Source organism: Pantherophis guttatus, chromosome 3 (genome assembly GCF_059756535.1).
Source record: "Pantherophis guttatus breed Tessera chromosome 3, ASM5975653v1, whole genome shotgun sequence".
In the NCBI taxonomy this organism is placed as follows: domain Eukaryota; kingdom Metazoa; phylum Chordata; class Lepidosauria; order Squamata; family Colubridae; genus Pantherophis; species Pantherophis guttatus.
The window spans coordinates 116207905-116232187 of record NC_142065.1 but is presented as its reverse complement, the minus strand read 5'-3'; the positions used below and the strand labels follow the sequence as shown (position 1 = coordinate 116232187).

The window sequence follows — 24283 nt, the reverse complement described above, 5'->3', positions numbered from 1 at the left end:
AGAAAAAGGTTTCAGAAAAAAAGATTTAATAGATATAAAAAAAGAAAAAGAAGAAGTTAAAGAGAATGAGATAAAAGGAGAAAATTATCAAGAAGTGGAATTTTGGAGAGACCAAGAGAAAATGGTTAAAGAAGGGAAGTTTAGTGGAAAGGAGGAAGAGAAATAAGGTACATATTAGTAGATTTAAGGGAACTGTATCAATATTATTAATTGTGAATGGTCAACTAAGTTAAAGGGTTTTAATGTAAGGTTTGAATATGGTGATGTATATTGCTTATAGTAAAACAAAATAGCAGATGAAATGTGAAATGGCAATTTGGTTTAATTTTGAAGACAATTTAAATTAAGAGATAGTTGAAATGTTAAAAAGTGGGATGGGGATTTTCAGAAATATATTCTGTAATGGAGAAATAAGATAATTAATTGATGTTATTGTAAGAGATTAGAAATTAAGGATGGATAGTGATACTGTTTATGTATTATGTATTAAGAAATTAAGATAAGATGAAGTATGGAAAAAGAATATTATGGCTGAAATTGGAAACATGTAAAATGGTCTTGGGGGAAAAATAATATGGTAGAAGCTGAAATAACAAGATGTGGGGGAAAATGATTAATTTGTGATAAAGAATTATCTAAAAGAGGTGAATATGGAAAAAATGGGAAGATTGGAATAGATTATAAAGATTAATATATACAAGATGTATAAAATGTGGCCCGGTCAACACTCTGTTCATAAAATATGTATGATGAAAGAAAAACTACCAAAAAAAAAAAAATCCGGATAGGCATGGCTGGGGAGGGTCATGTGGGAGTGACATTGAGTTGGCCACGTCCACCCAGGTTTTGTGGCTCCCAGTGTTTTCTGTGGGAAATGGGTCCAAATGGCTCTTTGAGTGTTTAAGGTTGCAGACCCCTGGTCTAGACAGTCACTTATCTAAAATGTTATAGATTCTACTGCTTGAGCAGGGGGCTGGACTAGAAGACCTCCAAGGTTCCTTCCAGGTCATTCATTCTGTTCTATTCTACATTGCAACCATACTATTTCTCTTTCCTTATTAGAATATTGGGGGTCTGCTGCTGCTTCTTTTTTTTTTGGCACCTCACCAATCCTCCAGGAGTTTTCAAAGATTATAGCTGGCAATTGTAAGATCATTTCTGCCAATTACTTCAGAATATTGTTTTTATTATTTGGCAAGAAGTGAAGGAAGGGACAAAGTCAGGAATGTATTTGTGATAACATCTGGAAAGTCTTCTGAGCTTTCAGAAGATGGTGAGAGACAGGTACCTTGGTCTATATACCAAACAAATGACCCCCATTTGATATGGGATCCCCATATCAAAACAATTTACCTTATGTGCGGCCAGAATCTGAAAATAACATTTATCACAGCACAGTACTTATGCAGATCTCAACCGAACTATTTTGCTTATGTGGGACTGATTGAAGTAGATTGCAGAGGTAACACCGAAATACAATTTTATCATATTTTATCTATATCTTCAATTAAATTATTGTATTTTATTCCAATTTCATTTCAGACTGTATTTTATTCCAATTTCATTTTAAATTGTATTTTATCCAATTCAATTTTAAATTGCTTTTATCAAATTTTAGTAATAATTTGTTTCTAGAACTCTGCACTTTGGTATCGCCCAAGGACTAATAAATAAATAAAGATTAAAGAAAGATGAATGTTTGGGTTTTCTGTGGCTTGAGATGTAATTAAATTAGGAAATTGAATATAGAATTGCATCAGTAATTCATCTTTGGAAATTTTTAAATTTTATGACACAAAGTTTAGAAGATAGAAGGTTTTTATACATAAGCAGATGAATTGTTTAAGGTGTTAATATTAGCATTTCTGTTCGTAAAATAGGTTGTCATGCTGGCTATGTATAATCTATCTCTAGAAGGAACTGGTCGCCAAGGTTATTTCCGATGGAAAGAAGACATTTGTGCTTTTATTGAAAAACACTGGAGTTATCTACTAGGAAATCGGTAATTATTACAAGTATATCGTAATGTATACAGTAGTATTATCATTTAAATATTCTGTTAATTTGGAAAATACAGTTTCAGTATTACTTTTAATTCTTGATAGAAAGGCCACAAGCTTCAGAATTTGCAGAGCGTATCAAAAAATGTTGTAAAGCATAGTCATCCTTTTTTTTAACAAAAATGTTGTGTCTAGTAGTTGTAACGTTAACCAAATATGATTCAAGGAAATCTCTAGAACATCAGCAATTTTAGTAAAATAAAATGCTCTGATATTTTGGATTACTGCAATTCCCTCTACATGGGCCTGCCCCTGAGATGCACCCGGAGACTCCAGCTGATCCAGAATGCAGCTGCACGGGTTGTTATGGGAGCCCCTCGTTACTCCCATATAACACCCCTCCTGCGTCAGCTGCACTGGTTACCAGTGGCTCTCCGGGTCCGCTTCAAGGTGCTAGTCCTCACCTATAAGGCCCTTCATGACTTAGGTCCGGGATATTTGCATGACCTTCTCCTACCTGCCTCTCACCATCCTGTTCGCTCACATAGGGCCGCTCTCCTCAGGGTTCCAACGGCGAGCCAATGTCACCTTGCTGTGCCCAGGGGTAGGGCGTTCTCTGTGGGTGCTCCCACCCTCTGGAATGAATTACCTACTGAGCTCCGGACGGCTCCTGATCTCCGCTCCTTCCGTCGGGACTTGAAGACTTGGCTTTTATTTATTTATTTATTTTTATTTTATTCAATTTGTATACCGCCCTTCTCCTAGTGGACTCAGGGCGGTGCACAGCCAAAACTAAAACACATAACAATACAAAATTTAAAATTATTAAAAGAATTATATACTTTGGGCCAATTTTAGAACTATTCGAATTAAAACCCATTGACAGATTAAAAGCTAAACAACTAAAAAACTAAAAAAGGGGGGGGGCTTTCACACCAGCCCTGCTTGATGGAAAAGAAAAGTTTTCAGGGCACGGCGAAAGACCCGGAGATCCGATATCCTTCTTATCTCCGGGGCAAATTGTTCCAGAGGGCGGGAGCTGCCACAGAGAAGGCCCTCCCCCTGGGGGTCGCCAGCCAACATTGCCTGGTTGACGGCACCCTGAGGAGTCCCTCTCTGTGGGAGTGTACTGGTCGGTGGGAGGCTATCGGCGGCAGAAGGCGGTCCCGCAAATACCCAGGTCCTATGCCATGGAGCGCTTTAAATGTCAGGGCATTTATTAATCCCATGTTTGGCTCTGGGACTAATTACCCTGGTTTAGAGGAGATGCATCATGGCTTATTCCAAGTTGTAATAATCTGAAAAGAAACGCGAGGAAAAGTTTCTAATAAAACTCATTTATTTGTTATAAAGAAAATAAAACACCTCACTAACTAAGAAAAGTTAATTGTTACATTTTTGAAAGTAATTCTTGCCGGCTATCTGAGCCGGACCTCTGGCAAGAGAACAAAGGAAAGAGAGAGTGAAGAGCAAGTGAAGGAATGTGGGTGTGTACGGAAACACGTAGCTTACTGATAAGAAGTTGGCAAGCAAGCTACGGAGAGTCTGACAGTCCAGAAATAATGAGCTCAGCTGGTAAATAAAATAACGCAGTGACATTCCCCTTCTTTTGCCAGTTGAGCGAATATCAGTTCATCATCAAATAAGGCACATCTTCTCACGCAGATACTCGTGTTGAGCTGCTGGAAGTGGTTTGTTGAGCATATCAGCAATTTGATCATGTGTAGATACATACTGCATTTTGACAAAACCTTTTTTCACTAAATGCTTTATGTTTTGATAACGGATGTCAATGTGTCTGGACCTAGAACCTGTGAAATGAGATTCAGAAATATAAACCACCGATTCATTGTCTTCCATCACGGTGATCGGTCGGATCGGGTGTGTCCAGATATCTGTGACTAAAGCATCAAACCAAGTTAGGGAATTACATGCATCTGAAACACAAGCATATTCAGCTTCAGTAGATGAACAAGAAACAAAATTCTGTTTACGTACTTGCCAATAAACAGGACATCCATTTAAGAACATCATATAACCTGAAGTACTTTTACGTGATTTCTTATCACTTGCCCAATCAGAATCTGCATAACAACATAATTCTGCATAATCAGAATGTGTTGGTTCTAACAATAACTTCATGTGTTTAGTGTATTTTAGGTATCTCAATAATTTCTTAATACATGTCCAATGAAACTGTTTTGCTTTCCCTACGTGTCGTGATAAGAGGTTAACACTAAGTGCAATGTCGGGTCTGGTCCAACTACTAATGTATAACATTGACCCAATGACTGAACGATAAAGTGTTTGATCCTTGAATTCAGGACTTTCTTCTTGTGTCAAGTTATGAAAATCTGTTTGCATGGGTGTCTTTGTTGTGTTAGCATCTTTCATGTTGCAATGATGCAAAATTTGTTCAATTTTATCTTCTTGTGAAAGACTAAACCCCTTCTGTGTCTTTTCAATCTGAACACCTAAATAAGTGCTAATGTGACCTAATGATTTCAATGTGAAGTATCTCTGCAAAGCTTTGGCAAAAATTTCACTCATTTGCTTATTTGGACCAATATAAACAATATCATCAACATAAACAAGAACTATCTCATATGCATTGTTAGATCTTTTTGTGAACACGCACTCATCAGTTTCGGACTTAATAAAGCCCATTGAATTTAGTTTGTCAGTAAGACATAAGTACCACATTAAACCAGATTGTTTCAGACCATAAAGACTTTTGTTTAGGAACCAGGTATCCCCTTCTTGCTGTCGGAATCCTGGAGGACTTCTCACGTAGATCTCTTCGTCTAGGTCTGCATGTAGATAAGCCGTGTCAACATCAAACTGGAAAACTTCTAAACCAAGGATAGTTGCAGTTGCTAAAGCAATTTTTACACTCTCAGTTCTGACTGTCGGTGAGTAAGTATTTGTGTAGTCCTCAGGATAACGTTGAGCGAAACCCTGAGCTACAAGTCTGGCCTTGTACAGTGACTCACCATTTGGTTTCTTTTTGATTCTGTAGACCCATCGAGTGCCAATGACCTTTTTGTTTGCTGGAGGTTTTGCAGGTGTAAATACTTTAAGTTTCTTTAGACTGTCCATTTCAACCTGCATTGCCTCATACCATTTGTCTTGCTCTGAATCAGGGAGCTGCTTGATTTGTGTGAAATTATCAGGTGGAAGTGTGACATTGCAAATCAAAGGCAAGGGTGCTTTTGTCAGTTGCCAAGAATATCGTTGTGGAGGGATCCCTTTTGTGACCCTCTTGGAACGTCTCGGAACAACTGTCCAATCTTCTTCTGCTTCGTCCTCGTCCTCACTTTCGTCGCTAGCGTCAGCATCCGCGGCTTGCGAAGACGGAACATCGGGTTGAGAAGAATCAGTGGAATCTTGATCATCAATCTGCGTAACATCAGCAGTATCATCTCTGGGAAAATAAACTCCAGGATCATTGGAATGAATCCTGGACCAGTCAATATCTTCTTCAAAATTAGCAGATTGGGAAATCACAATTACATGTTTAGAGTCAATAAATTTGCTCCACTTTGAGTTATCATCAATACCCATAAATCTCAGTCTTTTTGCTGCTGGACTTCCTTTTCTTCTTTGAGCTAAGGGAATGTTCACCATAGCATATGAACCAAAAATATGGATGTTTTTAAGATTGGGCTTGTAGCCATACAACATGAAGAAAGGAGTCTGATTTGTTACACTGCTCCAAGTACGGTTGACAATGTAATTTGCATACTTGATAGCTTCACCCCAGTATATCATATCAAGGTTGGCGTCTTCTAGGAGACAACGCATCATGGTTTGCAGTACTCCTTGTCTTCGTTCTGCGACTCCATTATGAGCCGGTGTGTAAGGCGCCGACGTCTGATGAATAATTCCATTCTTACGCATCCAGTCCTGGAAACTCTGAGACATGAATTCGGCACCACGATCACTCTGGATTCTGGCGATGCGAACTTGGTGTTGGGTAGAAACAAGGGTTGCAAAGTCTTTAAAGATCTGAAAAGTCTCTGATTTTTCTTTCATAGGATATACATATCCATATCTAGAGTAATTATCAACAATTGTTAGAAAATATTTTCTACCACCAAATGATGGTGGGAATGGACCAACTATGTCAATGTGAACCAAATCAAAAATGCGTGTTGACAGGCGTGTAGCGCGTTTGGGAATGGCTGCTGCTTTGGATTTGGCCTTCTTGCATACAGCACAATCCAAAAACACCTTACACCCCTTTAGATCCAAACCTTTTGCGAACTCCGGCATCTTCCTAAGAACACGGAAACTGGCATGCCCCAATCTTCTATGCCATTTGTGGATACACCTGGAATGCAAAGGTTTACCTGTTAGTGAATTCTCAACATTAACATTTTTATGCGGAACCTCAGGCTTGCTCTGAGCAACCTGTTTACCAACTCTGTTTTTGTTGGCTTTAGGAGCCTTTGGAATAGCAACAGGATCTCTCTCTGGAGCATCTCTCTCTGGGCCTGTGCTCTGCCTTTTTGGAGTTTGCATACTTGCCTGTGTTTGTGGTTTAGGCTTTGGCTTTAAGTAATAAACACCACCAATTAATATGGTTTCAGCAACAATATCTCCATCTTTAACTATGTAACTTGCTTTTTCAAGGTGGTGAACTTGGAACTTTAACATTCTAGACAAGTGATACTGACTAAGCAAATTACTGGTTGCTGTTGGTATGTAATAAACATCAGGAATGAATGCATCGAGCTCTTCAACATAAACAGTTCCTTTTCCTTTGACCTGACAAGGATGATTTGAAAAAGAATAAAGTTCACGTAGTTCTGGTTCAGGCTCGTGCATCTCTGTGAAAAGTTCCTTTCTGTAGGTAACATGCAATGCTGCACCACTGTCCAAAGTCCACAGGAGTCGTCTGTCGTACTCTGGTTGAGGTTGTGGATCATTGGTTAAAGCCAATGTGGCGAATGGAGTTTGTGGATCACGCCGGGGACCACGACGACCTTGTTTACCGCCTCTGCCTCTGCCTCTGGAGTCTGTTCCTCTGGGCTGGTATGTGACAGGAACTGGAACTCGTTGGGGACAATCCCGGGTGGCATGTCCCACACGATTGCAGGTGTAGCATCTTGGCGTCCTTGGAGCGTAGGTCCTTCCTCGGAAGGGGCGCCTAGCTGGAGCTCTTGATGCGGGTGGTCCTCTCAAGTGTGGCGTGGCCAACATGAATGCCTCTTCTTCAATCAAAAGTCTACAAACATTGTCCACTGTGCGTTGAGCAATTGGGACTTGGTTAATTTTTGTAACAGCATCTTTCCATTCATAATTCAAAGAGTTAATAATGATGCTGATCATTTGAATATCTTCAATGTTATGGCCTCTTTCTCTCAATTCTGTTCTCAGACCTTTCAGTTTGGTCAAATGTCCTCCAATTTGTTCACCGGGTTTCAATCTCGAACCGTGGAGTTCAGACATGAGTAAACATGAAGATTCAATTGAGATAGGCCTGTAGCAATTTTCCAATTCAGCCCAAATTTGTCGGGCTGTTGTGTTTGGTGGAAAAGTGACCTGCAGTTCAGTATCCATGGACATCAATAATGTTGTACGAGCCCTTATCTCTAGATCTCGTATTGCAAAGTCCCATGGTTGAGCAGGTGGGTTAAATACCATACAATGACTGCCTTCTCTAAGAAGCAATAGTGTAATCTCACTGACCCAGGCTTTGTAATTGTGTCCTGACATTTTTAGTTTTGACTCACCAGTTAGTGGAGAGACAGAAAATGCCTGGTGAGGAGCCTGCACTTGGTACGCTGGCTGTGCTGGCAGAGGTATTTGCTGTGCTTGTTGTGGACCTAAAAATGGTCTTGGTTGTGCCATTGGAGGCGGGCCAGGAGGTGGCCCTATTTGCACTTGTGGCTGGGGCACATATGCAGGCATTTGTAGCTGCTGTGGCTGATGCACTGGAATCTGCTGTATTCCAGTTGCCATTTGTGCTTGATCTGCAATATTGGCATGACCTGCTGGAGATGCAATCATTTGCCTTTGCTTTGTTCCATCTAAAAGGACACCAACACCGCCAGGGGGTGTTGGAGTTTGGGCCTGTGGAAACACTTGTGGCATTTCAGCTTCCTGTAGTAAATTACTTTTGCCAGCAGATGGTGCTGCACCTTTGGGCAGCTTTGCATACGGGGCATTGTATGCTTTAGAGTAGGAGTGGTTACGTAAGACATGTGTAACTTGATCAGGGAGACTTTCATGTGATGTATGCAGTGCCCTCTGTCTTAATTGGCCTGACACAGAATCCACCAGGGGGAGTGTCTTTGGCTCTGAGCAAGAAGACAATATGGCGCTTTTTGAAAAATTTAAGTTATCTCCCATATCTTGCTCAAGCATAGATATAGCCATTTTTGCTTGGGATAGCTGCTGTTCATAGAGTTTTATACGGTAGGCTTTCATGGCCAGCTGATCCAGGGTGAGCTTAGAGCTTCGAGGAGAATAATGAATTGTTTCTCTCTCTGCGTGGGAGGAATTTTGCTCAGCAGTGCTTGCACCGAGCTTTACAAATTCAGAAGGTTCTGGGGAGACTTTTTCAGAGCTTGGAAGATCAGAAGAAAATGTTACTGACCTCAGTCGTAAATCATCATCTTCAAAAACAGCTTCTGTCTTATCTGTCTCCATTTCTGTTCCCACGGCTTCTTCTCGTTCCAGGCGTGTGGCTGTAGTAAGGGGCTGGAAATCTGGAAACCTCCTTTCTGCCACCTCTTCGTTGGAAAGATCAATCAAATCATTTACGAAGAGTGGTCTTGGTTTCACTTTGCCTTTTTTTCTTCTGTTTCGGCATCTCAGCAATATAATTAGCGTACCTCAGTAGCTAAAAACTAATTGCCTATGCGCTCTTATCAGAAGTAACAAAAACAAGGAAAAAGCCATAAATCAAACCATCCTCGTGCTACCAGAATGTCAGGGCATTTATTAATCCCATGTTTGGCTCTGGGACTAATTACCCTGGTTTAGAGGAGATGCATCGTGGCTTATTCCAAGTTGTAATAATCTGAAAAGAAACGCGAGGAAAAGTTTCTAATAAAACTCATTTATTTGTTATAAAGAAAATAAAACACCTCACTAACTAAGAAAAGTTAATTGTTACATTTTTGAAAGTAATTCTTGCCGGCTATCTGAGCCGGACCTCTGGCAAGAGAACAAAGGAAAGAGAGAGTGAAGAGCAAGTGAAGGAATGTGGGTGTGTACGGAAACACGTAGCTTACTGATAAGAAGTTGGCAAGCAAGCTACGGAGAGTCTGACAGTCCAGAAATAATGAGCTCAGCTGGTAAATAAAATAACGCAGTGACATTAAAGGTGGTAACCAACACCTTGAAGCGCACCCGGAAGACCACTGGAAGCCAATGCAGCTCACGCAGGAGAGGTGTCACGTGGGAGCGACCCCTTGCTCCCATAATCCCCTGCGCGGCTGCATTCTGCACCAGTTGGAGCCTCCAGGTACTCCTCAAGGGGAGCCCCATGTAGAGAGCATTGCAATAGTCCAGGCAGGAAGTGACGAGCGTCTGAGTGCCTGTGCGTAAGGAATCCTGATCCAGAAAGGGACGCAACTGACGAATCTGCTCTTCTAAAGACAGCCGTGCATCCAGGAGGACACCCAAGTTGCGAGCCTTATCCGTGGGGGCCAATAACTCGCCCCCAATAGCCAGCCATGGCATCAGCTGGCTATATCGGGACGCCGGAAGCCACAGCCACTCGGTCTTGGAAGGGTTGAGTCAGAGCCTGTTACTCCCCATCCAGATCCGCACGGCCTCCAGGCACTGGGACATCACTTCAAGGGCATCGTTGGGATGGCCTGGGGTGGAGATGTACAGCTGCGTATCATCAGCGTACTGATGGAACTCCACCCCAAAGCCACGGATGATCTCACCCAGCGGTTTCACATAAATGTTGAACAGAAGGGGCGAGAGGACCGACCCCTGAGGCACCCCACAAACAAGGCGCCTCGGGGTCGACCGCTGCCCCCCTGCCAACACCAACTGCGACCGGTCAGAGAGATAGGAGGAGAACCATCGCAGAATGGTGCCCCCCACTCCCAACCCCTCCAACCGGCGCAGCAGGATACCATGGTCAATGGTATCAAAAGCCGCTGAGAGATCTAACAGGACCAGGACAGAGGAACAACCCCTATCCCGAGCCCTCCAGAGATCATCCACCAACGCGACCAATGCCGTTTCTGTGCTGTGCCCAGGCCTGAAGCCGGACTGGAGCGGATCCAGATAGACAGCTTCATCCAGGTACCCAGGAAGCTGTCGCGCCACCACACTCTTAACAACCTTCGCCAAGAAGGGAAGGTTGGAGACTGGACGATAGTTAGCCAAAACAGCCGGATCCAGAGCAGGCTTCTTGAGGAGGGGCCTCACCACCGCCTCTTTCAAGGCGGATGGCAAAACACCCTCACTCAAGGAAGCGTTGATAATCCCCTGGAGCCAGCCTCGCATAACCTCCCGGGAGGCCAGCACCAACCAGGAGGGAAATGGGTCCAATAAACATGTCGCGTTCAGCCGCCCCAGTATCCTGTCCATGTCCTCGGGAGCAACAGGGTCGAACTCCTCCCAAATGGCAGTCTTAAGACCGGCACCCACCATCCTGTCTGTACCTACCCAGTCAGAGACCAAGCCTTCCCGAATCTGAGTGATTTTATCGTGCAGATACTGAACAAAATCCTCGGCACGACTCTGCAAGGGATCCTCCCGCGCTCCCAGATGGAGGAGGAAACGGGTCACCCTAAACAGGGTGGCCGGGCAATTATCTGCCGATGCGATAAGAGCAGAAAAATAGTTACATTTTGCCGCTTTTATCACCACTAGGTAAGTCTTAATATGAGATCTTACCAGTGTTCGGTCAGATTCGGAGTGACTAGATCTCCAACTGCTCTCTAGGCGTCTTTTCTGGCGCTTCATCCCCCTCAGCTCCTCGGAAAACCAAGGAGCCAGGTAGACTCGGCGACAGGTCAGAGGCCGCACAGGCACGACTTGATCCAAAGCGTCAGCGGCCGCCCTATCCCAGGCGGCCACCAGCTCCTCAGCCGAGCCATGAGTCAGAGCCTCAGGTAATGGCCCAAGCTCCATCTGGAACCTATCAGGATCCATCAGGCGCCTGGGGCGGAACCATCTGGTCTGTTCTGCCTCCCTGTGGCAGGGTGTGGCTGTTAGAAAGTCAAGCCTAAGAAGGGAATGATCCGACCATGACAAGGGCTCAATTACTATCTCCCCTATCTCGAGATCATTCATCCACTGCCCAGAGACAAAAATCAGATCCAGAGTGTGTCCTCCCGTGTGCCTGGGTCCACAAATTAATTGGGTCAGGTCCATGGCCATCATGGAAGCCATGAACTCCCGAGCCGCCTCAGACGCTTCGCCGACAGACGGCAGGTTAAAGTCCCCCATCATCATAAGACTGGGGGTCTCCACCGCCACCTCGGCAATCACGTTGAGGAGCTCGGGCAGGGCCGCTGACACGTGGCAGGGAGCCAGGTACGTAATCAGCAAGCCCATCTACCTCCCTTGTCCCCATTTCACAAGGAGGGACTCACATCTGGCTATCTGAGGTACAGTGGCCTCCCTTGGGGCGAGACCTTCCTTTACGAGAACCGCCACCCCCCCACCTCTCCCCTGGGACCTCGGTTGATGGAATGCATAGAAACCCGGAGGGCACATCTCAATGAGGGGGACCCCGTGTTGAGGGTAAACTGCCCTCTGCAGAGTAGAGCGACGGACCAGACAGCGTTGCAACACAGATACTCTCAGACTCTGAACGTCGTTAGAAAAATAAATAGTCTTTACTTGTAAAACAAACAAACTTGGCTTCTCATAAACAAAGAGAACACTTTCAATACAAAACAAAGTTTGCTTACAGTTCTAGTTCCGTAACACCGTCACAGTATCTCTAGCAGTAATATCACGAGCAGGAGTGAGAAGGAGTGAATGAACTTCCTGCCTTCCTTTTATTTCTGTTTTAACCACTTAATCAATTAGTCATCTTGTAGCAGTTAAAGTTACAGTACATATTATCTACCCAACCGTAGGATAAGGATCCAACACCCTCCCCCTCCTGGCCCAACCAGGTCTCTGTAATACCTACCAGGTCCGCACCCCCCTCCTGAACCAGATCACAAATGAGGAGGGCTTTATTTACCACAGACCTGGCATTGCACAACATCAACCGAAGGCCCAGGGCCTGAGGATCTGAACAACCCGGGGTGCGAGACAAGCATTGAGGGCCGGAGCACGCAAACGCTCGCAGATAGCGAGTGCGTCCTCCCCTAACACGATATGGCCCCCTGCTCCCGCCATATCTGCCCCTCCCACCCATGATGTTGATGGCAACGCCCTCCCCAATATAGGAACTAGCCCCCCCAGCTCCCCCCAACCCCTGTGGGTTATCCCCCAAACCCTATTTTCAAACAAATAGGCTGAGACTGATTCCGGGCTTTATTATTTACAACTAATTAATTATTTGGATTAAATTATGATTTTATTGTACTTGTTTCTTAACTTGTGTTCGCCGCCCTGAGTCCTTCGGGAGAGTGGTGGCATATAAATACATGTAATAAATAAATAAATAAATAAATTTTCATACTTATAAATTGCTTGCTTACAGCTTGCTTATACTTTCAGTTATTGTAACTTTCTTAAATATATGGTACATGAAATCTTAATGTATTGGATCTTAATTCAGCGGACTTAGTATGAAATGGATCAATAGTCTGCAACAGGAAATTGTATTTATGCAAATTGTCACAGGATTACTCTCCAATTTAACCAGTTTGTTAATAATTGACACCTGTGTCCCAATTAGTCAATTAAACTAAATGAGTTTATACTGTACTGTATTTTAAAAACCACAAGGCCACATTCCATTATTGAATAAAGTTTTTTAAAAGTTTGGTTGGAGAATCTGTGTGGAGTATGATGTTCACTTTTCTGTCTATTTAAGATATTAAATGATGATTTTTTATTATTTGAAGAATTGTAATACAAGTGCCACTGATCAAAAGTGTGGAATAGCAGTATGTTGAGGTAAAATATGTTTTGATGTCTAGATATGGATCAGCAACTAGAAATGTTCCAGAATTCCTTCTAGATAATTTAATAATTTTAATAAGCCTAGAATAATAATAATTTAAGAGTAGTTGTTAAAATAAAACAAATTATCTAAATAAAACATCTACCCTGTTTAAAGATCATTCAAAGTTACTAAAGCATTGAAAAAGTAACTTTACAACTAGTCCTTGTATTTATGATGGTCACAGTGTCCCATGGTCACATGGTTGCCATTTGCACTCTTCTCAGCCAACTGACAATAAGCAAAGTGGAGCAATAAAATTTTATTTCATGTGATGTCTTGTTTAAAAACTGGGTGATTTACACAAACCTGCAAAAATAGCTTTGTGGCAGTCATGTAATGTTTCACTTAATATTCAAAAGCACATACTGTAGAATCAGAAATAAAGGAACTGGGCATCCATTTTAATATGTATATGTCACATTTTAATAGATTTAAAATTAGAGAATTCAGGAAAACATTTTTACTATCTTTTGGATTCCTGTGTGTCTTTTAAAGCAGAAATCAGTGAGTTCATCTAATTGAGATGTTAAAAATACTATATTTTACAATAGAAGTTAACTTCACATGCTAATTTTGATCTGAAGGTACTTATGAACTGGAGGACAACAGAAATAGCTATTACAATTAGTTAATGATTGTTTTTGGGATTGGAATTTCTATTGCTAATCACTGCAATCATAAAGTGTGATCTCACATGACTGCATTGCTTAGTAATGGCAAACCCTGCAGTCCCTATTGCTATCATTAAGCAAGAAATGCTGACAATTTTTTGCTGGCTGCCAATAAGCAAAATCAGTGGGGAAACTGGCAGGAAGTTGCAAGTCCAAGGCAGCCCATAGGCATCTAGTGGATAGGTAAGTGACTACTGCATTGCGATGTATGATCGGGGCCGGGGGTAGTTGCTACCAGGTGAGGATGTGCAGGTGGCTGCCACTAGACGGGGATTCTATGGGCACATGTACTGTGGAGTAAAATCCCTGGGAATGATTCCCTGGGATCTTGTACACACTATAGTCAAACTCCTCAGGAGAAAGAGCTGCAAGGGTGCAAACAGCTCACAAAAGCAACTTGCAAACTTCCTTTCAAACTTCCTTGACTGTGTGGGAAGCCAGCAGGAAAGGTTGCAAATAGTTGCCAAGCACCCAGATTGCAGTCATGTGACTACGGGGATCCTGGGCCAATTGGAACTTGGAGGCCCGGTTGTCTATACCACTTGTTCAGTACCGTCATGACTTTGAATGGTCGTTGACTGAGTGGTCATTAAACAAGGATATTGAGTAATGCCTGTAGTTTATAGAGCTTCATGTTATTAGATGTTGGTATAAATGTTAAAGGTGTTATCTAAAAATCATAATGCTAAATTCCTTATTCCCATCTAATTATTTAGAAAGAAGACATCTACATGGTGGAGCACTGTTGCTGGTTGCCTTTCTGTGGGAAGCCCTCTGTATTTTCGCTCAGGGGCTCAGGAATTCGGAGAACCAGGATGGTGGAAACTTGTTCATAATAGGCCCCCTATAATGAAGCCTGAAGGAGAGAAACTTTCTGTGTCTTCTCTAAAAGCAAAAGGTAGGGCTTTATGAACTGCATATAAATCTGCGTATTTCAAGATTCAAGCTAAGCCTAGGTTCATAGGCATTTTGGGGAGTGGAAAGGGAATGTGTGCAAGCTTTGAAAAATTATCTGAGAGTTAATTTTATGCATCACAAAATATAAAAGTACAGAAATACAGGTAATCCTCAACTTATAGCAGTTCATTCGAAGTTATAATGGCACTGAAAAAAAGTGACTTATGACTGTTTTTCACACTTATGACCATTGCAGCATTCCCATGGTCATGTGATCAAAATTAGCAACTGGTTCATATTTATGATAGTTGCAGTGTCCCAAGTTCATGTGATCACCTTTTGCAACTTTATGACAAGCAAAGTCAATAGGGAAGCCAGATTCACTTTACAACTGTGCTGCTAACTGCAGTTATTCACTTTTAACAACTGTGGCAAGAAAGATTGTAAAATTGGGCAATTTTACAATTGTCTTCCTTAGCAACAGAAATTTTGAGCTCAATTGTGGTCATAAATTGAGGACTACCTATACAGAATAATAGGGTTTGAAGGGAGCTTGGAGGTCTTCTAGTACAACCTTCTGCTCAGTCAGGAGACCCTATATAATTTGGGCAAATTGTTGTCCAATCTCTTCTTCTGGAGGTAAGCCATTCCACTAATTAATTGTTCTGACAGCAAATTTCTCCTTAATTGTTAATTAATTAATACTTGGATATCTCTGATAAACTTCCATCTATTACTTTTTCTCCTACCCACAGGTGTTTTGGAGGTCAACCCTCTATTCTCTGTGACAGCCCCTCAAATATTGAAAGACGACTATCAGGTCACCCCACTCCTTCTTTTTGTTAGACTAGACCGGACATGTCAAATACAAGGCCCGCAGACCAGATCCAGCCTGTGATGTGCTTAGATGTGACCAGGGTGGATTTGATTTAAATCGAGGTTGATTTAAATCACAATTTAAATCTTGATTTAAATCACTAGTAAAAAGGCTTGATTTAAATCAACTCGATTTATATCATAATTTTTAAAGAGCAACTGTCATCTCTGCTACTCCTTTGACCCACTGTTGACTCACCGAAAGTCCCAGTGTTGCAGAATATGCAGCCTCATGCTACATAACTAAGCTCCATTTCATGCTGAATAAACTAAATTATTTATGTATCTTAAATAGAAAACTATCTTACGATAGATTTTTACCCCAAAAGTTTTTTATTAAAATAAATTCGATTTAAATAAAAAAAATCCGATTTAAATCAAAAAAATCTGATTTTTTTGATTTTTTTTAAAAAAATCATTGATTTTTTTTCCCACCCTGGATGTGACCCACAGGACTGCCCTGCAGACATAGAGGGGCTGGCCCCTGCTGCCTCAGCCTCCCCCTCCCCCGGGCACATGCACATGAGTGGAGAGAGCGTAGGGCCTAGCATTCCCAATGACTGTCTTGCCCCGCAGGCTGGCCACATTCTGAGCACTTCCCTTTCACCCGGGATGCCAGCCCCCATGTGCTCGGGCCGGCCACCATCACCTCGGCCCTAACCCTCCCCTTCTATGCCAAGCGCATAGAAGACGGCAAACGTGGGGTTGGTGAAAGGGAAGTGCTCAGAATATGGTCAGCCTGCGGGGCAAGACGGTCATTGGGAATGCTAGGCCCTATGCTCTCTCCACCTCCTGTGCATGTGCCTGTGGTGGGGGGGGTTGCTGAGGCAGCAGGGGCAGCCCTTCACTGTCACCAGAGCAGCCAGCAGTTTGGGGAGGCAAGGAGCTTGTGGGGCACCAAATTGTCCCCTCGTCAGGTTAGGCAGTGCGACTTGTTCCATCCCGACCCAGGCATCCCGAGTCAGCCACGCTCAGTGAGCGGCATCAAACCGGCCACACCCACCCAGTCACACCCACCTAGTCACGGCGACCCAGCTACTGCCCTTTGAGGGCAACCATAATGCTGATGCGGCCCTCAATGAAATTGAGTTTGACACCCCTGGACTAGACAGATATAATTCCAGATATAATGCCACCTCAGGCCCTTTGTCATGTAAAAGCTATTCTTAAGTTTCCTTATCTGTTCATTCTTACTAGATTCTAGATTCCTGCAAGTGTTCTTCATATGATTTAGTCTCCAGTTCCTATTCATCTTTGTTGCTCATCTCTGCACTTTTTCTAGAGCAAGGATGGGTAATTAATTTTTTCAAGGGGCTATGTGAGATGCTGGGATTGTTGCACTCTGCCCTCTGCTGACCCTCTGTACTCTGCCAACACCCCACCCCCCAATGCTGATACCCCAACGATGACACAGGCCATATAGGAACCGCTGAAGGGTGTAAAATACCCAAGTCTGTTCTAGAAAATCAAGATTTTTTGTTGTGGTGATCAAAACTGGATGCAATAGAACATACGAGCTCGAGCAGGAGACTCTATACCATTTTGGGCAAGTGGCTGTCTAGTCGCTTCTTAAATTCTAAGTGTATTCCAAGTGTTCAAATGTTGTCAAGATCCTTCTGGATCTTGAGCCTATCTTCTAAAGTGAAGGCTATTTCCACAGCTTGTTATCGTTTGCAAATTTGATGAGTTACCCTTCTATCCCCTAAATCATTTATGAAGATATTGAAGAGTACTGGGCCTAAAACAGAATCTAGTGGTATCCCACCGTGTGGTTGGTTGGTCAGTCAGTTACTAGTAATTTAAAACAGTGGTGACTAACCTGTAATGCCAGAATCACATTTGCACAGAATCACCTTTTTCCCCTTTTAGATCAGTGATAGCAAAACTTTTTGGCACCAAGTGCCCAAACCGGAGCTCCGCATGGGCTAACTGGTCTTTGGGTTTGTGGCACACAGATGTGCGTTGTCCAGTTGGTGTTCGGGTTTCTGGCGCCCCAGCGCACTCAAAGATCAGCTGGCCAGCGCACGGGAAACCAGAAGAGCAGCTGGTGACGACGTGCATGCCCACAGAGAGGGCTCTGCGTGCCACCGCGTGCCATAGATTTGCCATCATGGCCTTAGATTATCTTCTGTCTGCACTAGTGAATTAATTTTATCTTCATATAGGAAAAATTAAAAATATAGTGCAATCTTAAAATAGATTTAATGCAGTTAACCATACAAGAAAAAATCCAGGAATGGCTAACCTCACACATATACCTGGTCTCATTCACTTTGCACCATCATTGAACCATTCTTTTCATGGTACTCTTCTACACATTATTAAATATCAGGCTCACAACCAACAAAATACTGCACACTTTGATTTAAAATATGCAAGCATATATGTATGTAAACTTGCTGTGAATTTTTTTAATACTTGTAATGTAATCAGATATAATCAGCATTGTAATGCTGATATGATTATGGAAACTCACTGCTTATTTTCCGGCAGGTTCAAAACTGTCTATAGATCCAATCATTACAGTGGAGGGGCTTAGAAAACGAGTGAGCCGCAATCCAGTAGAATCTGCTATGGAGCTGAAGGAGAAGCGGTCTCGCACTCAAGAAGCCAAAGAAATCAGGAGAGCTCAGAAAGAAGCAGCTGGCTTCATGGACAGGAGTACATCCTCTACACCGGTCAAATTCACCAGTCGAAACAGGCATTCAGACATTATGCTTGAAAAGGGGGAGGTGGTTGACTTTTCCTCCCTCAGTTCTTCTGATCAGACACCTTTGACCAGCCCATCTCCTTCTCCCTCTCTGGATTTTTCTGCTCCTGGAACTCCAGCGTCACATTCAGCTACACCTAGTCTGCTTTCAGAAGCTGATCTTATTCCAGACATAATGCCGCCCCAGGCCCTTTTTCATGGTAAAAGCAATTTTTAAGTTTCCTTATCTGATCATTTTTACTAGATTCATTTGCACAAACATATTTTGACTGTGGTTGTACTACTGAGATATGTAATGTTTGTTAAGAATGTTATAGGAGAAAGAATATATAATTTTCATGATTGCAGCACTTGAGAAAATAAAATTATCCATATAAAAAAGGACTTAATGTGTAACATAGCAAATATTCATCTTTTTTCTTTCCTTTTTTTATTAAGACACATAAATAAATGAAACAACAATTAATATACAAAAGGAAACATTGAATCATTTTTAAAAGCCTACAATTTGGAAATGTATCTAAATAGGTTGATAATCTTAAGAATTTAAAGATGTTAAACATGATAATTATACTTTGCCCAGAAAGACATTCATATAGACAGAAGTGTAATTTTATATTATTTATTATTAAATTTATTTGCTGCCGATCTCATTTTGAAGCGACTGGGCAGCAATAATATTAGTAATAAGTGGTTTGACAGAGCTTCAAAATTCAGTGTTACATATTTGATTAGTATTTTTAAAACATTCTATCATAAAAGAAAAGAAAAATGATATCTGATGATAATATTCATTAGGTGTGCATATGCACACTTTCTCTGTTGAGATGTGGAAAATGAACCAACTTTTAAATGGTTGGTTTGAATGTTCTGAACTCAGAATAATACATAGAAGTATTCCAGTTGTTCTGGGCACTATATTTGGACTTTTCTTTTGAGGCTTGCAACTGAATTTGCCAGTAAAGCAGTAAGGAGTAGAGATGCCCTTGCTGCTATTATTTGGATGGAGAGATCTTAGGAGTGCTGGGCAAAACAGCAGGCATTGAAATATCAAAAGGCTCAATAAAGAGCCATTCTGAATTTAGATGCTGCTATGGAGGACTATCTTCAGTGCTGGTAGAATTTCACTGCTGAATACAGTAGAACCTCTGGTCACGACCATAATTTGTTCCATAACTTTGGTCGCAACCCGATTTGGTCGTGACCCAAATCTAATTTTGGAAATTTGGTGCTTACAAAAAAAATGGCGCAGAAGGGGAAATTGGCCGCGGGAAAAAAATTGTGAATTTTTTGGTTGGAACCTGATTTGGTCGTGGTCAGAAGCGTTCATGACCAGAGATTCTACTGTATATCTGCCTGGCTATCTTCATCCCATTTTGATAGAGCTTTTAAAAATGTTCTTTAGGTTTCACTTAATTTTAAAACAGTGTAGTACATACTGTATAAAAAAGAACACCGCTTTGGGGGGGGGGGCGAAAGCCCTACTAAGCAGGTATATACAAAAGTATGAAGGTAATTGCTTAATGCATTGTAAGCCGCCCTGAGTCTCCGGAGAAGGGCGGCATATAAATCGAACCAATAAATAATAAATAAAATAAAATAAAATAAAATAAAATAAAATAAAATAAAATAAAATAAAATAAAATAAAATAAAATAAAATAAATAAATAAATAATACATACATACATACATACATACATACATACATACATACATACATACATACTAGCAGAAGGGTATAAAGGAAGAATTCACCCTCTTTCTGAGCAAACAGTGCTAAAATCTGACTGAACCTGACAATGGCCGCCTGGTGGTTTCTTGCCTACCAAGCAAGAATGTTGATGTGATAATACTTCATATGTCTGTTATTTGATGGAATAAATCTTAAAATAAGACACTTATTAGTAGACTTTTATGGCCTTCCTCAGGTTGATGAATGAGAGATAAGCCCCTTACTTTACAATCCTGAATATATTTAGTCTCCAATGTTTAGGCTCTGGATTAAGCCCGAGGTGAAGGATTAGTGCTGTCCCTCTGGTACCATTTCACTTATTTACTGTATTGCCTGAGAGCTATATATTACATGAAGATCCTTGTGACTCTGTATAATTCTTCAGTCTCTGCAATCCCACTGTGTGGAAAACTACTTGACTGACCAAGTGCTTTGCCAGTCTGTCCATTATCATTGGAACGACTTGCCTGGTGCATCTTTCCTGGAATAGCATACCAGTATGAGTTTACTGGAATACCATACCAGTGTTACTCATATCAATGATATTTGTTGAGTCATCCCTGGTATTAAACTATCTGAACTAAAATGAGATTTAGACATTATCATCTATCCATCCAGGGGGACAGAGCATAATTAAATGTAATAACTGTTTAATAATTGTTTAAATTTAATATTTAAACAATAGAGACAAATGTTAACTAGTGTGCTTAATCATCTCAAAGTTGATAGGGCATGGATAGCTTTGCTTCTTGGCTTCAAAATTACATAAAGCTGAATCGTCCTCAGGAAGTAAAGAGAGCAGTAAGTTTAGATAGGAAAATAAACTGAGACACGGTCATGAAGGAGAAGAATGTCTCTGACTTACAGATCATACTAATATTAATATGAAAAAAATGTTCAGCTATTGAAAGCTGAACACAAGGAATGAGTAAAGGAAAGAAGATATAAATGTCTCTGTATATGGCATTGTAGATAATTACTAACAGTACCAAAGACTGCAAGAAGCTTATCTGTCCTGGACCAAATACTATAAACTGACTGCTCCCTTGAGATAAAAAACAGCAAGTCACATTTCTGAATCATTTAATATGAGTGCATGATAGGACTTAAAAGTAAACTATTATACTCGAGAGATAGGAGGAAAATAGTATGGGTAGCAATTAAAATAGATGTACATTGGAGTACCCTTGGAAACACTACAGATTATCATCAAGACTAGGTTGATATGGCACACCTCTTTCTCACTTTCTCTCATGCGTACATTTGTAATAATCAGATTTGAATAAAACTATCCTTAGTTGTAGGGTTGTTTAATTTTTCAACCAATATAAATATTACTGATTTACAGAAACTTGTACAGGCAATCATTGACTAACGACACAATTGAGCCCCAAATTCATGTTGCTAAGTGAGACAGTTGTTAAGTAAGTTTTGCCTGATTTTGTGACTTTTCTTGCCACTGCTGTTAGGTAAATAACTCCAGTTGTTAAGTTAGTCAGAGGATTGTTAAGTGAATCTCGCTTCCCCATTGACTTTGCTTGTCAGAAGGTCACATGATCTTGGGACACTGCAACCATCAAAAAGGTGAGTCAGTTGCCAACTGTCTAAATTTTGATCATGTGATCATGGGCATGCCGCGATGGTTCTGTGAAAAATGGTCATAAGTCACTTTTTCAGTGCCATTGTAACTTCAAATGGTCACTAAATGAACTGTAGTAAGTTGAGGACTGTATTTTAGTTTTCTGTTGTTTTGTAAAAATTGGGATATTGATTTTGTAAGGCAAAAAAATCAAAGTTGACATATTTTCAGAATTTCCTAGGTATCAACATTTACTATCTGCAGGAAAAATATTTGGTTACAATATTACAGTGTTTCTGAGGCATTTTGTTTTGTTTATAGATGATGAAGAGATGGAAGGTATGATAGACCCAGGAATAGAATATATCCCTCCATCCGGTGCATCAGGGACAATGATCCAAAAGAAAATGAAGCTGTCTGATCAGATTAAACAAGAGCTGATGTGTGAAGAAGGAAGAGCAGAGAGGCTAGTCAATGTTGTGGAAAATCATAGTAGTACACATGCCTTCCTTCAAGACCAAGGTTTAAACAAGCGGAAGACCCAGCAAGCTCATAAGGATTCGCAATCTAAATATACTGCTATTGGTATCTATGAAGAAAAACTTCTTTTGAGGAACTTGGAGGCCTGTCTAAATGCAGCAGACATGACTCCTGAGGCTCGGAGACTGAGGCGCAAGCTGATAGTCCGAAAGATGAAACGAGAGAGAGGTCTTCCCCTTTTTAACTTGGACGATATTGTGAATTCTGCTCTTATCTTGGTTGATCAGTTTTATGGAACTAAGGAAAGACATGCTGCCTATCTGCCATCAGATTATGCAGTATACAAAACTTCTTGCCAGGCTTTCCGAATCTTGGATCGATATCAGGTTCCTGTTTTTCTGTTGTTATTATCACTATCATTATCATAAAATATATCTTATTTTTTCCTTAGGAACTTACAGTGATTCCTTTTGAAATCTCCCTGTTTCATAACAACAACCTATGAAGTAGCTTGGGTTGAGAAAGAGCAATTGGCTCAAAATCTCTGTCTTTTTTTAAGTTATTCTCTATAATTCAATATGTATGAGAATCCATTTGGAGACAATTTGGTGCCATGGTTAACGGCACTGTCTTACAAACTGAGAGTTGGTGAATTTGGTGCCATCTTAGGCACAGAACCATTTGAATGAGACTGGGCCAATCACTATCACAGACCTAGTAAGGACTAACCATTTCAGAAAAAAATATTGGCAAGAAAACATTGTGAACTCTATGGCAAGAAACAAGACTGACTTGAAGGGACAAATAATAAATTATAATCTGTTGTTACATCCCTGTAAAAAGGATGGAGCAATAATGCTTAACAACAATAATAAAGTTGGAAGGGACTTTGAAGGTCTTCTAATCCAACCACCTGCACAAGCAGGTGCCTGTGATGGCGAACCTATGGCACGAGTGCCGGAAATGGCATACAGAGCCATTTTTCTGGGCACGCGAGCTGTTCCCCAACTCACCTGCAGCTGCGCATGCACACACCCCCCAGCTAGTGTTTGGGCCTCCAGTACGAATGCGCACAATTCAGGGGACTCAGCTGGTCCTTGGAGCTCTGCGCATGCATGCGCATTTGTGCACGCACCCTGGAGTACTGGTGCACAGCGCATGGTTGCGCAGACGGCATTCATGCATGTGCATTGAGCATGCAAAAACCACATGCATGCGCAGATGGTGTGATTGTGCATGCAGAGCATGGGGCACACGCGCGAAAGCTGTGCGCATGTGCAAATAGTGTGCGTGCAGCGCATGGGTGGGTGTGCAAAAGCTGTGCGCATGTGTAGATGGTGCAGTTATGCGCACAGCGCATGGGGGAGGAGCCCTGCGTTAGCATGATGGCACACATGCACGCACAGCGCGCAAAACACAGACCTGTTTGGCACTCGGTGAGTAAAAGGTTTGCCACCACTGCCCTATACCATTCTGGACAAATGGCTGTCTGATCTCTTCTTAAAAATCTCCAGTGATGTAGCACCCACAACTTCTTGAAGGCAAGCGGTTCCACTGGTTAATTCTCATTATCAGGGAATTAATTTAGTTCTAAGTTGGTTCTCTCCTTGATTACTTTCCATCCATTACTTGTTCTGCCTTCTGGTGCTTTGGAAAATTGATTGACACCCCCCCCCCCATTTCTTTGTGGCAAATATTGAACCACTGCTATCATGTCACCCTGGTCCTTCTTTTCACTAGACTAGAAATACCCAATTCCTGCAATCTTTGTTCATATGTTTTAGCCTCCAGCCGCTTTATCATCTTTGTTGCTCTTCTCTGCACTCTTTCCAGAGCCTCAACATCTTTTTTATATTGTGACGACCAAAACTGGATGCAATATTCCAAGTGTGGTCTTATCAAGACACTAGCTGGATACCCATGCTTTGCTATGAAACTGTGATCGGGCTTGATAAATCAACACTTACAGCTTGAAAATTAATGAGTAGTTACGATCGGCTTCTCCTCTTCCCTTCTCTCCCTCAGCCTTGCCCCACAGAAACGGCTCCTATCCTATCCCCTTCTCTCCCTCAGCCTTTCCCCACAGAAGCCTAGCCTATACCCTTCTCTCTCTCAGCCTTACCCTACAGAAGCCTCCCCTATCCTATCCCCTTCTCTCCCCCAGGCTTGCCACACAGAGGCCTCTCCTATCCTGCCCCCTTCTCTCCCTCAGCCTTGCCCCACAGAAGCCT

At 41.8% G+C, this 24283-nt stretch overlaps 1 protein-coding gene and 1 pseudogene across 2 annotated transcripts in view; one reads left to right on the top strand and one right to left on the bottom strand.

Moving 5' to 3' along the window:
- KAT14 (lysine acetyltransferase 14) overlaps positions 1-24283 on the top strand; it is a 102968-nt gene that overhangs the window by 48002 nt on the left and 30683 nt on the right. Inside the window, exons 4-7 of one of the 2 annotated variants that reach the window (XM_060686743.2) lie at positions 1881-2002; positions 14495-14676; positions 18045-18461; positions 21894-22438. In XM_060686743.2, coding sequence (XP_060542726.1) covers positions 1881-2002; positions 14495-14676; positions 18045-18461; positions 21894-22438 — 1266 coding nt within the window. The remainder of the gene's footprint in view (positions 1-1880; positions 2003-14494; positions 14677-18044; positions 18462-21893; positions 22439-24283) is intronic. The other variant, XM_060686746.2, reaches the window with a different exon arrangement.
- Positions 10760-11806, bottom strand: LOC148114786 (uncharacterized; annotated as a pseudogene).